Source organism: Hemicordylus capensis, chromosome 8 (genome assembly GCF_027244095.1).
Source record: "Hemicordylus capensis ecotype Gifberg chromosome 8, rHemCap1.1.pri, whole genome shotgun sequence".
NCBI lineage: Eukaryota > Metazoa > Chordata > Lepidosauria > Squamata > Cordylidae > Hemicordylus > Hemicordylus capensis.
In genome coordinates this window covers 8,722,013-8,734,307 of record NC_069664.1, presented here as the reverse complement: position 1 = coordinate 8,734,307, position 12,295 = coordinate 8,722,013, and the positions used below count along the sequence as shown (strand labels likewise).

General features: G+C 50.6%; 1 protein-coding gene across 2 annotated transcripts in view; it reads right to left on the bottom strand.

Moving 5' to 3' along the window:
* ADAM9 (ADAM metallopeptidase domain 9) overlaps positions 1 to 12,295 on the bottom strand; it is a 68,694-nt gene that overhangs the window by 18,343 nt on the left and 38,056 nt on the right. For both annotated transcript variants that reach the window (XM_053269161.1, XM_053269160.1), the window contains exons 10-17: positions 10,491 to 10,572; positions 8,927 to 9,060; positions 8,176 to 8,347; positions 6,277 to 6,369; positions 5,629 to 5,824; positions 3,939 to 4,044; positions 2,146 to 2,329; positions 501 to 581 (exon numbers count right to left, since the gene is read on the bottom strand). In XM_053269161.1, the coding sequence (XP_053125136.1) occupies positions 501 to 581; positions 2,146 to 2,329; positions 3,939 to 4,044; positions 5,629 to 5,824; positions 6,277 to 6,369; positions 8,176 to 8,347; positions 8,927 to 9,060; positions 10,491 to 10,572 (1,048 nt within the window). The remainder of the gene's footprint in view (positions 1 to 500; positions 582 to 2,145; positions 2,330 to 3,938; positions 4,045 to 5,628; positions 5,825 to 6,276; positions 6,370 to 8,175; positions 8,348 to 8,926; positions 9,061 to 10,490; positions 10,573 to 12,295) is intronic.

The window sequence follows — 12,295 nt, the reverse complement described above, 5'->3', positions numbered from 1 at the left end:
AACAGAACCTCCAGGAAAGGGTTGGAGGTTGTTCGGTGGTTCTGGCAGGGAGAACCAGCAGCAAGCAGATGGAGGAGTAGCGGGCAACCTCCCCTCTCTCAAAGGTGAATTCTGAGGCCACTTTGGAGCCCTACACTGAGCACCGAAACCAGAAGAGTAACAGGGAGCTGGGTGACTTCACAAAAGTGTCAGACAAACTGTTACAATCACAAGCAACACTGCTAAATTCGTAAAGAGGTGCCTTTCAGAGTGGCGACTCTCTTATATTTAGCAGGGGGAGAGCAACTGGCCCTATCCAGCCCCAGCACCCCTCCAGTGGCTGTTGCTAGGGCCTCCCTAGCATTGCTTTTTAGACTGCAAGCCCTTTGGGGACAGGGAGCCATCTTATTTTCCTGTGTAAACCACTTTGATAACTTTTGTTGAAAAGCAGAATATGGATATTCATAGTACTGGTACAGACAGTCCTCCTTAGGAGTCCGGCGAAGTTTTCTCCAGCTTACCCCTTGACCGTTGCACTTGTTCTTTATGTCGCAATCATAGTCCAGGGCAGACACATCCACGCACTGATAGTGCTTGCACACCTGGAACAAGAAAATACACCACACTAAGCAAGTGCATTGTGGTAGAGACTCCAAGCTCTGAAATCTGTTATAGGGTGCATCTTTTGCTGCAGATTAAAATATTATTCTTATTTATTTGGCAGGTTTACCCTGCCTTGTCACAAGGCCTCACAAATGTCAAAGACCACCCTGATTGGGGCCCAGGAGAGGAGGTTGCACGTCCTCTGAGGAGAAGCCCATGCCTAGCTAGCTGCCTCATCTGGAGCAGCTGCCCGATTCGGAACAGCTGCCTGAATCGGAGAGGGCGCCCACCGAGTCCTCTAGAAATGAATCCCCCAAGGGAGAGCTTTTCCCCAGCCATCTACCTCATTCAAACCCCAATGACCAACCCACTGCCTGATCCGGATCTTCTGCCCTCAAAACCTGGAGCATGGTTGTCCCCACAAAAGCCAGCTCTCAGCCTGGGTAGGAGACCACCAGAGTCACCGCCAATGCAGAGACTTGGTCCAACCACAGCAACACTGACAGAGTGGCCACCTGGCAGCTCACAAGCAGATCTTGGGAAGGCCTTCTCAGGAAGAGGTGTCCCCTCGTGAGGAGGCAACAGAACCCGGCTCTGCTGTGGGAGATGTAGCAGCCAGGAGATGGGTGGGGACCTCCTGGTTACGCTTTAGCGGTTAATCCTTAGCTCTCGCAGTCTCACTCTCTAACTGCTGCTTCCATCCATCTCTTAGACTGTGCCGCTAAACCTTTCTCCTGCCTTGCTGCGAGATCTCTGCCTCGCCTCACTGAGGCCCCTGCGTCCTAGCATGGGCGTCTACACTTGCCCCTACCATTGCCCCCACCCTGTGGATTCAGTCCGTATCAGAGAAAGGGCCCCTTTCCCCCGATATTGGCTATACCCCCTGCGTCAATATCAGGCACAGGGAGGCGTGGCCATTATTGGGAAGAGGGGAAACTCCGTCCACTGACTGGTGCCGATCAGGAGAGGGGCGGAGCAGTCCTTCTTCTTAGGAGCACAGGTAGCTGCCATATACTGAGTCAGACCACTGGTCCATCTAGCTCTGTATTGTCTACCCAGACTGGCAGCGGCGTCTCCAAGGTTGCAGGCAGGAGTCTCTCTCAGCCCTATCTTGGAGATGCTGCCAGGGAGGGAAGTTGGAACTTTCTGCATGCAAGCAGGCAGGCACTCTTCCCAGAGTGGCCCCATCCCCTAAGGGGGATATCTTACAGTGCTCGCACATGTCTCCCATTCAAATGCAAACCAGGGCAGACCCTGCTTAGCAAAGGAGACTATTCATGCTTGCTACCACAAGACCAGCTCTCCTCTCTCTTAATACTGGCCATGCCTCCTTGCATTAGATGTTGACGCTTGCGCGCGTGCACCCATTTACAAAAGGATAGAGGGGAGGCCCCCTCCCCTGGAAAACCACCCCTTCCGGATGACATCTGGACACACAAGTCCCAATTGCCATCTAATAACTTGGAGTTAACAAGCAGAATTAACAAGCAGGATTCCTGAAGAGGCCAGGCACTGGGGCAGGCCCCCCCGGCAGCCCCGGGAAGGAGACCTCTCCTGGCTTACCTTTCCAGGGGCACACTTGGTCCCCTCATTCACCATGCCTGGATCGCGGACATCGGAGCCCAGCTGGAAGTCCACTCCCCAGCACATCCGGCCTCTGAATTTAGACTGAATAATGGCAGGCTCAATCCCGTAGACTGGGAGGGTTTTCACATTCTCACACTGCAGCTTCCCGCACATGGAGTTCCTGAAAGCATGGCCATCTGAGCTGCAGTTACGGTTTCTAGCATTATCAGGGGATCAGTCTCTACTCAGCTTCTTATGGGCTTGCTTTTCTAACGGGTTTGATTTTTTGGGGGGGGGGTGTCCTAATTTTGTCATTCATTCATTCAATTTCTATACCGCCCTTCAAAAAATGGCTCAGGGCGGTTTACACAGAGAAATCACAAATAAATAAGATGCCCTATCCCCAAAGGGCTCACAATCTAAAACGAAACATCAGATAGACACCAGCAACAGTCACTGGAGGTCCTGTGCTGGGGGTGGATAGGGCCAGTTACTCTCCCCTTGCTCAATAAAGAGAATCACCACGTTAAAAGGTGCCTCTTTGCCCAGTTTGCAGGGGGATGTGTTTTCTGATGTGTTGCCATTTACACCAGGGATTCTCAACGTTGGGTCCCCAGATGTTGTTGGACTTCAACTCCCATAATTCCCAACCATAGGCCCCTGGGGCTGGGGATTATGGGAGTTGAAGTCCAATAACATCTGGGGACCCAACGTGGAGAATCCCTGATTTACACCCCCAGACAGTAATCTTGGGCTCAGGCATCATAAGAGCAAGACAGGGGTCGGCGTAACCCCGTCACCGAGAGCACAGACTTCTCTGTGCCACGGGCAAAAAGCTGTACTCAAACAAAAATGGAAGTGGGGGCAGGGAAAGGCCAGAGGCCCTTATCCCTCAAAGGAGAACCTTGCAACCATAAGAAGAAGCAGAACCATTGCCCTTAACGCACTCCAAGGAGTACACAGGCGTTCTTCCTGGAGATATGGGTGCTGTGATAAGAAAAGCCGGATTTGATCAAAAAGTCCACCCACCAGCCCTTGGCTTCCCACAAAGGCCAGCCAAATGCAACTGAGCATCTGGCAGAAGTTAAAAAGGGAAATACCCCTCAACTCCTGTTGCTCCCCAACAGCTGGGATTTATAGGTATACTGCCTCTGGGTGTGGAGGCTCCACATTGTGGTCATGATTAATAATCGACTGCAATTTTTTATTATTATTTAGCCCATTTATATGTTGCTTTTCGACAACAAAAAGTCATCAAAGTAGATTACATAGTAAAAAGAATGAGACATGGGAGGGAAGGGGGAGGGACCCAACTGTAATGTCCCCCAGTGTTCTGCCCCTGGTATGGACAGAAAATAGTGGGATGAAGTAGCACAAGAACTACTAAACAAAGACACCCAGCTGTGACTCCGCATGAAGATCAGAACATAGGAAACTGCCTTCTACTGAGTCAGACCGTTGGTCCATCAAGCTCAGTATTGTCTACACAGACTGGCAGTGTCTCTCCAAGGTTTCAGGCAGGAGTCTCTCCCAGTCGTACCTGGAGATGCTGCCAGGGATTGAACCTGGGACCTTCTGCATCCCCTCAGGGGAATCTCTGACAGCACTCAAATGTAGTCACCCAACCAAATGCAAACTAAGGCAAACCCTACTTAGCAAGGGGGATAATTCATGCTCATTACCACAAGACCAGCTCTCCTCCCCAAAGTGCACCGTGCAAACCTGCAGACCCAAGTGTAAACCACCACCCGCCTCCAATCTGGAAAATGCCCCTTGTCGCCACAACCTACCAGCTCGAGCATTTCTTGTAGTCGTGGCCCTGGTAACCGCAGTTTCCAAACCGGTCGCCTTTGGAATTCACTTCAGAAAAGCAAATTTCAGGGGCAGCCTTTGCCTCTGCAAAACACAGATTCGAGGAAAGCGGGTCAGCAATCTTGCCCGTGGCCCTCACGTTTGCCTGGCTCCTCTATGGCAAGAATGGCAACCTAAAGGAACCAAAGCTCCAACCCAGGACCTAAAGAATCCCTTTGCCTAAGAACAGCCCTGCTGGATCAGGCCCAAGGAAGCCCATCTAGTCCAGCACCCCGTTTCACACAGTGGCCCACCAGATGCCTCTGGGGAGCCCACAGGCAAGAGCTGAGTACCAGTTGTAGGAGAGCAACAGCAGGAGAGAGGGCATGCCCGCCACTCCTGCCCTGTAGGCTTCCAGCATCACCTGGTGGGCCACTGCATGAAACAAGATGCTGGACTAGATGGGCCTCCTTGGGCCTGATCCAGCAGGGCCGTTCAAATGTTCTTAAGGGCAACTGAGTCGTCTTGAGCCCCTGAGCGGTCTTGCAAGGCGTGCATGGAGTGCAGAGAAATGAAGCCCTTCCCGGCACTACTAAGCAATCCAGAGAGGGCTCTGCCTCTCTTAAAGCCCCCCCACCCCACCCCGCAGCACGGAGGAAAGCACAGTGCTGTGTGGAGGACAGCACAGTGGGAAAAGGCTCTCACATGGAGGGGTGGGCTTGTCAGTGCCTGGATGGGGCACCACCTGGGCATCAACAGGCCTCTGAATATGGAGGTTTTATGGCTAACGGCCATGGCTAATAAGAACAGAAGAGACCTCTACTAGGTCTTAAGAACATAACAGCCCTGCTGGATCAGGCCCAAGAAGGCCCATCTAGTCCAGCATCCTGTTTCACACAGTGGCCCACCAGATGCCGCTGGAAGCCTACAGAAAGGAGTTGAAGGCATGCCCTCCCTCCTGCTGTTGCTCCCCTGCAACTGGTACTCAGAGGCATCCTGCCTTTGAGGCTGGAGGTGACCTATAGCCCTCTGACTAGTAGCCATTGATAGACCTCTCCTCCATGAAGTTATCCAAACCCCTTAAAGCCATCCAGATTGTTGGCTGTCACCACAACTTGTGGCAGAGAATTCCACAAGTTGGTTATGCGTTGTGTGAAAAAGTACCTCCGCTTGTTGGTCCTAGATTTCCCGGCAATCGATTTCATGGGATGAGCCCTGGTTCTAGTGTGATGTGAGAGGGAGAAGAATTTCTCTCCATCCACTTTCTCCACACCATGCATGGTTTTATAGACCTCTATCATGTCTCCCCGCAGTCGTCTTTTTTCTAAACTAACATTTTTTCCCCTGACTGTAGGTCAGACCTACAGTCCATCCAGTCCAGCACCCTGTTCCCCACAGTGGCCCAACCAGATGGCCCCTGAAGCCCTGAAGCAGGAGATGAAGGCGTGCCCCCTCTCCTGCTGTTGCTCCCCTGCAACTGGTATTCAGAGGCATCCTGATTCTGAGCCTGGAAGTAGCCTGTAGCCATCCAGACTAGTGCATAAGCTGGCCCTGGGTTCCATGAAAGAACTGTGGGATGGAAATGCACCAAAGTATGGGCTGAAAGGCACCTGATGCCTCGTCTGCTGGCCTAGTCTTGTGGGGAAACGACTAAGAGTCCAAACCAGGGTCAACCCATGGTCACCTTACTTGGACCAAAGATGGCCTGGCACTGTGCTTCATAGTACTGGCACATCCCATTGTAGCAATAGGCTTCATCTTTGTGGCAGGGGTGCCCATTCTGAAGGGTGACATCTTGAGGGCAGAAGGGCGAGGTCCCGTTGCAGTACTCCGGCAGGTCGCACTCGCTGGTGGGGTCCCGGCACTCGGTGCCTTTGGAAAGATACTGGAAAGGGAGCAGGAAAAGGGGGTCATGGACATGGGAACATAGGAAGCTGCCATCTACTGAGTCAGACCCTTGGTCCATCTAGCTCAGCATTGTCTACCCAGACTGGCAGCGGCTTCTCCAAGGTTGTAGGCAGGAGTCTCTCTCAGCCCTATCTTGGAGATGCTGCCAGGGAGAGAACCTGGAACCTAAATCCCCTTTACAGAGCAGCTCTATCCCCTGAGGAGAATATCTTACGGCGCTCACACATCAAGTTTCCAATTCATATGCAACCAGGGCAAGCCCTGCTTAGTTTAGGGGACAAGTCATGCTTGCTACACAAAACTTGCTCTCCTGCTGCTCAATAAAGAGAATCAACGCTTGAAATAAGCGCCCCTTTGCCCTGTGAGCAGGGGACTAACATTGGTCCAAGGGGACTCTTCTTGCAATCGGTTCAGGTGGGAAAGGCTTACATGGCAATTATGACAGCAGTCTCCATACGCGCAATCTGCCCCTGGACGGAGTCGACAAGTTCCCGCCTCACAGCAAGGATCGGATTTGCATTCCTGAAAAGTCAGGGAGCGAAACACAGATGAGAAAAGAGGGCGTGCGAGGCAGATGCCAATACCATCCTCAACTGCATGTGCTCCATTGAATGCACGAGCCCGGGCCACTCTCCAACCAGCCCTGTGCGGACGTAATAGCAAAGTGCAACTTATTTTCCTTACACACTCTAATACTTCACATTCGTCTCGCACTTTCAGGTGTTCAGAAGACTTCACATGCATTAAAGTAAAATTGTGCCGTCGAATCTGGGTTGACTCCTGGTGCCCAGAGAGCCCTGTGGTTGTCTTTGGTAGAATACAGGAGGGGTTGACCATTGCCTCCTCCCTCACAGTCTGAGATGATGCCTTTCAGCATCTTTTCCCTGTATCGCTGCTGCCTGATATAGGTGTTTCCGTTAGTCTGGGAAACATACCAGTGGAGATTCGAACCAGCAACCTCTGGCTTGCTAGTCAAGTCATTTCCCTGCTGCGCCATTAGGGGGCATATTGCATTTAGCTCACTGTTCACCTCACCACGTCCTTGTAAGAGCAGGAATACTATGCCCACATTGCCCAGAGGGGGATACAGCTGGAGGGGTCTGTTAAGCAGCAGTAGAGTAGGAGGGCTCCATCCTGCCCAGCAGCTGTACCCAGCTCTTTAACGAGGTAGGAGGAAAAGGCCTTTGCTCCAGCTGCTGCTTAGCAGACAAACACTGTTGCTGCCTTTGACCCTTAGGAACACTGGAACCTGCCTTCTACCGAGTCAGACCACTGGTCCACCTAGCTCAGTACTGCCTGCAGACTGGCAGCAGCTTCTCCAAGCTTGCAGGCAGGAGCAACTACTGGAGCATCTCAGGTTCCTGAACCTGGAACTTTCTGCATGCAAGCATGCAGATGCTCTCCCCAGAGCAGCTTCATCCCCTAAGGGGAATATCTTATAGTGCTCACATGTAGTCTCCCATTCAAATGCAAACCAGGGTGGGCCCTGCTTAGTAATGGGGACAATTCATGCTTGCTACCACAAGACCAGCTCTCCTCCCCAGATCATGCCGGTCTTAAAGGAACTGCACTGGTTGCCAATTTGCCACCAAGCCCGATTCAAGGTTTTAACATTGACTTATAAAGCTCTGAACAAGCTGGCCCCCAAATACCTGAAGGAACGCCTTCTCCCATATAGACCTGCCTGCCAGTTAAGATCTGTAGCAGAGGCCCTCTTGGTAGTGCCAACACTGTCAGCAGTTAAAGGGGTAGGGGCACGTGAGAGGGCTTTCTCTGTGGTGGCCCCTGGGTTGTGGGATGCCCTCCCCTCTGAGGGGCACCAAACTCCAACATTGTGCACATTCAGGAAAATGGTGAAGACACACCTCTTGACCCTGGCCTTGGACTAGAGATGTAGTGGTTCTTCCCTTCTCGGGCACTGTATTTTTTAACTGTATGTTTGATTTTATGATGTATTTTAATTATGTTTTATATGGGCTTTATTGTAACCCGTTCTGAGAACTTTGGGTATAGGGCAGGCTAGAAATTTAAAGAAAGAGAGAGAGAAAGAAAGAGAGAGAGAAGGAAGGAAGGAAGGAAGGAAGGAAGGAAGGAAGGAAGGAAGGAAGGAAGGAAGGAAGGAAGGAATTAAAAAATGGCTTTTTCATTGTTTTTTATACTCACATCTGGCCAGGAAACAGAAGTGTGCACAGGCCTCTAACCAGAGTAGGATGCTTCTCCCACTCTTGTGATCATCATGTGAACGGCCTGCTATCTTGGTTCAGATAACCAGGGTAGTCAAACTCAAGCAGCGATCAAAGTTGCCTCTGTGCATTTCCAGGTACTAACCTCTGGTGTTCCGCAGTCACATTCCTCGCCAGCGTCCACAAGCTTATTCCCACAGTAGGGAACGTTGTAGGTATCGTCAGGCGTGGGGATATTGAGAAGGCAGCTTCCGCCTTTGTTCAAGGTTAACTTTTCAAAATCTTCTTCACTACAGCTACTGAAGTTTCTGGCCCCTCTACAATACAGAACATTAACAATAGTCCTTACACTCACCCACTCAGATTCTACAAGATATCAACAGCGACAAGCGTCTATCAGTTTTATCCCCACCTCAGAGAAACTTAGGAATTATAGTTTGGTGAAGGCTCTGCCTCTGAACCCCATCCCATTCACATGTCCTGTTCTGTGGGGTTCAAATCAGAGACTAGAATAGGAACATAGGAAGCTGCCATATACTGAGTCAGACCATTGGTCCATCTAGCTCAGTATTGTCTACCCAGACTGGCAGCGGCTTCTCCAAGGTTGCAAGCAGGAATCACTTTCAGCTGTATCTTCGAGATGCCAGGGAGGGAACTTGGGACATCAGATGCTCTTCCCAGAGCGACTCCATCTCCTATCTTACAGTGCTCACACATCAGGCCTCCCATTTATATGCAACCAGGGCGGACCCTGCTTAGCTAAGGGGACAAGTCCTATTTGCTACCACAACACCAGCTCTGCTCTCCTGTGAGGAGAGGATATGTATGTGTGTCCTATGTAATTTCCCCTCCCTTTACCCAAAGGCCTTCCAGAAGCAGATGCAAGAGTGACTTACGAGGCTCCCGAATTCATAATGCAGTTTTCCGTTTCGCAGCGACACTCCCTTTCGTTGTCGTGATTCATTCCCAGGTTATGGCCAAGTTCGTGAGCCATAATGGAGGCAAACATCTGCACGCTCATGGGTCCAAACTGCAAAGCAAAGTCCAGGCGAGCAGGCAAACAAAAAAGGGGGCAGCTATACACTAGATTATTAATCTGTCTATCTTAAATATGTCCATCCCACCCCCGCTCTTATCACAATTAGTGAGAAGTTCTGGAGAGACACCCCCCCCCCGAAGTTGGGGGTCTACTCATGTGTCGCTGTGTGCTGCGGCTGCACACAAGCAAAAAAATGAGGTTAACAGAGCACTCACTCTATTAACCTCATTTAAGGGGAGGGGGAATTAGGCAGGCTGGCTGACTTGGAACCACCGGACTCGCCCACATCTGACTGTGGTTCCGACAATCAGTAGAAAGTGGGCTAGGTACCCTTAGCCCACTTTCTACTGATCGTGGGAATAGGTTCAACAAGTAACGTCACATTTTAAAAGGTTAGCTAAAAACAGGACCCAATTAAAACCAACCTTCAAAGTCTAAAAGAGGGGCAGCCAAACTCTGCTCTCCAGATGTTGTTGACTACAACTCCCATCTTCCACCGCCACAATGAATTGTGGCAGGGGTGGTGGGAGTTGTAGTTCAACAGTAGCTGGAGAGCCGAGGTTGCCTACCCTGGTTTAGAAGTTTTAAAAGATTTTAAAGTTTGAAATTTAAAAATATAAAAACGTCTTTTAAAAGAGTGTATGTGACCAGACATGGACCGTAGGATAAAAACACTAAGGGCCCTTGCGGACAACCATTGAAATGGAGGGTAGGCTTACCTGAGGTTAACCTCAGAAGCCAAGAATCTTACTGCAGATTTCATTGTCCCCACCTGGGGACGTGCTTGCAGGAGGAGGTTGAGCACAAACCCCAGGTCCAAATGTGGGGAAATCCCACAACTGTGGTTCTTTTCCCACATTCAAACTGTCCAAATGTGGGGAAATTCCGCAATTGTGGTTCTTTTCCCATGTTCAGACTGAGGATTAAGCCCTCGGTTTGAAGTTAGGCAGCTTGCTGGAACCGGAGCTCTGCCATTGTGTCATTCGAATGGGTTTAATCCTCAGTTTGAACGTGGCAATGGAACCACAGTTGCGGGATTTCCCCACATTTGGACAATGAGGAACTCACCTCAGGTGAGTGTAACTGAGAGTTGCTGTGTCATCTGAACTGGGCTTAAGGAGCTTTTCTAAAAAGAAGGATCTTCAGAAGCTTTTGGAAGGTCCTGAGAGAGGGAGCATGACGAAGCTCCACCAGCAGGGGCCACAACCCAAAAGGCCCTGTTTCTACTTCCTGTTTTGCCCACGGTCCTGCGTGACACCTGAACCAGGCCACAGTGTCACTCTGATGGAATAAGACCAATTGTTAATTGCTGTACAACTGTCACAAGACAAAATATCAAAACGAGCACCTTCCAGTCCAGCCAACCTTAACAGCGACAATTGTAGCCTTCGATAATTGAGGCACAGTTAATTATATCCTACCACATTAATTCCTCCAGCATGACTCTTGGAGCAAACGGTTCCAACATAGGCCATCCCGGCTGTTCCACCAAATGGTTTCTTCCTAAAATACATGTGAAAAAGTAAGTGGAAGCCAGATTAGGTATTGCTGGAAGCAAATTATAACCATCTGTTCTAAATCACAAGCAGGCATGCACGCAAACAGTAGCAGTTACGTTGCTTCAAATGCTTTGGTGCCACCTAAAAAGAGCATCATATTTTAAGGGAACTTTTAAGAAAGAAAAACCAGTCCTACTTTCAAGAAGAAAAAAAAACCAAAGAAAAAAACAGGAAGAGATCTCTTGCGGAGATGCTGTCCAGAACCAAGATGTGCCTCAAAACCAAACCAGATGTTAAATTATGTATGTCTAATGAGTCAATGAGGCTATTCTCACGACCTCCCAAAAGCAGGCTAAGGGAGCCCAGATCGCTTTGGGGAGGTCGTGTACTGAAACGGGAGCTGTGCGGCTCCTGGAAGCAAACCTCCCAAAGTACCCCTCCCCTTAAACTAGGTTAGCGGAGCAAGCACTCCACTAACCCTGTTTTGGAGATTGTAAGTCGACGCGGCATAACTCTTCGCCATGGCAACTCACGAGGAGACCCCCGACTGGGAGGTTCCAACACTCGCGCGGGGCATCCCAGGGGCTGGGCAGCCCCCAATCCCCACTGCCCCTACCAGCTCCATGACAGAGCTGGTAATCGTGTGGCCAGCCAATTGGGCCGCCCAGGGATGGTGTGCAGGGAGGTGTGCGGGGAGAGTGGGCTAAGACCGCTCTCCCCGCAAACCACCTCGAGGCGCATCACTTTGTTCATGTGAAGCACCTCAATGTGTTCGGGGTTTTCTCCTAAAGAGGAGCCATGAGAAGGCCTGATTGGGATCGGGACCACAGGAAGGGAAGGGGAGCCAATTCACTGTTTGCCCCCAGAACAGTCCGGATTTGAAGCAGATCCTCCTGCAGCTTCTCTCTGTCCCACAAGGAAAGTTCCTAGTGGTCTCAGCATATCCTGCTCCAGGTGATACCATTATCTCTTCTGAAACTAGTGATGCCCCAGGACCCTGGACAGCTCCCAGGACGACAGGTCAGGCCAGAGCTGATCAGGAGAATGCAGAGGCTTAGCACTGAAACAGAAGGGGACGTTGTTCCAGCAGTAGACTACCTCTCTGTAAAGTGCTGAGTTTTGTAGCCTGTTTCTCAGGCAGCCACTTGGTCCCACCCTTTCCATAAGCCAGCTTTGGTTTTTTAAAAAGGCATCTTGTCCAGTTTTGTAAAAACTTGCTTCAGCAGTGCTGAGGGACCCCCACCATGGCTGGGAGGCTCTCAAAAGATTCCTCAGAATCTGAGGATGTTGGCAGGGCTGTCCTCAGGTTTTGGCACGAGTACTGGTTGGGGTCAGTGTTCCTTGTAATTGGAAATCTCAAATGTGGTTGACTACAACTTCCAGCATCCCCTGCTACAATGGCCTTTGGCTGGGGATGCTTGGAGTTGTAGTCAACATCATCATCTGGGATTCCCCTTTATAGGGAATACTGGTTGGGGTCCTTCTGGTTCATCCAGTGGAGGGAGGGTTCCCAGGTGCCTGAGTCAGTGATGCTTCCCATTCTGTCTCTTCTGCCAGACTTTCTGTCCCATCCCTCACCTGGCAGGCTCCAGAATCATAACATGAGTGGGAACTTCCCTTTTGGGGCAAATGCCAGTGATGAGGAGCCAATCAGGTCTGTTGGGGGAGGGGATTAAAGTCCCCTTCCCTCTCCCTATGGGGCAATTCCAAGGTTAACGGAATCAGGC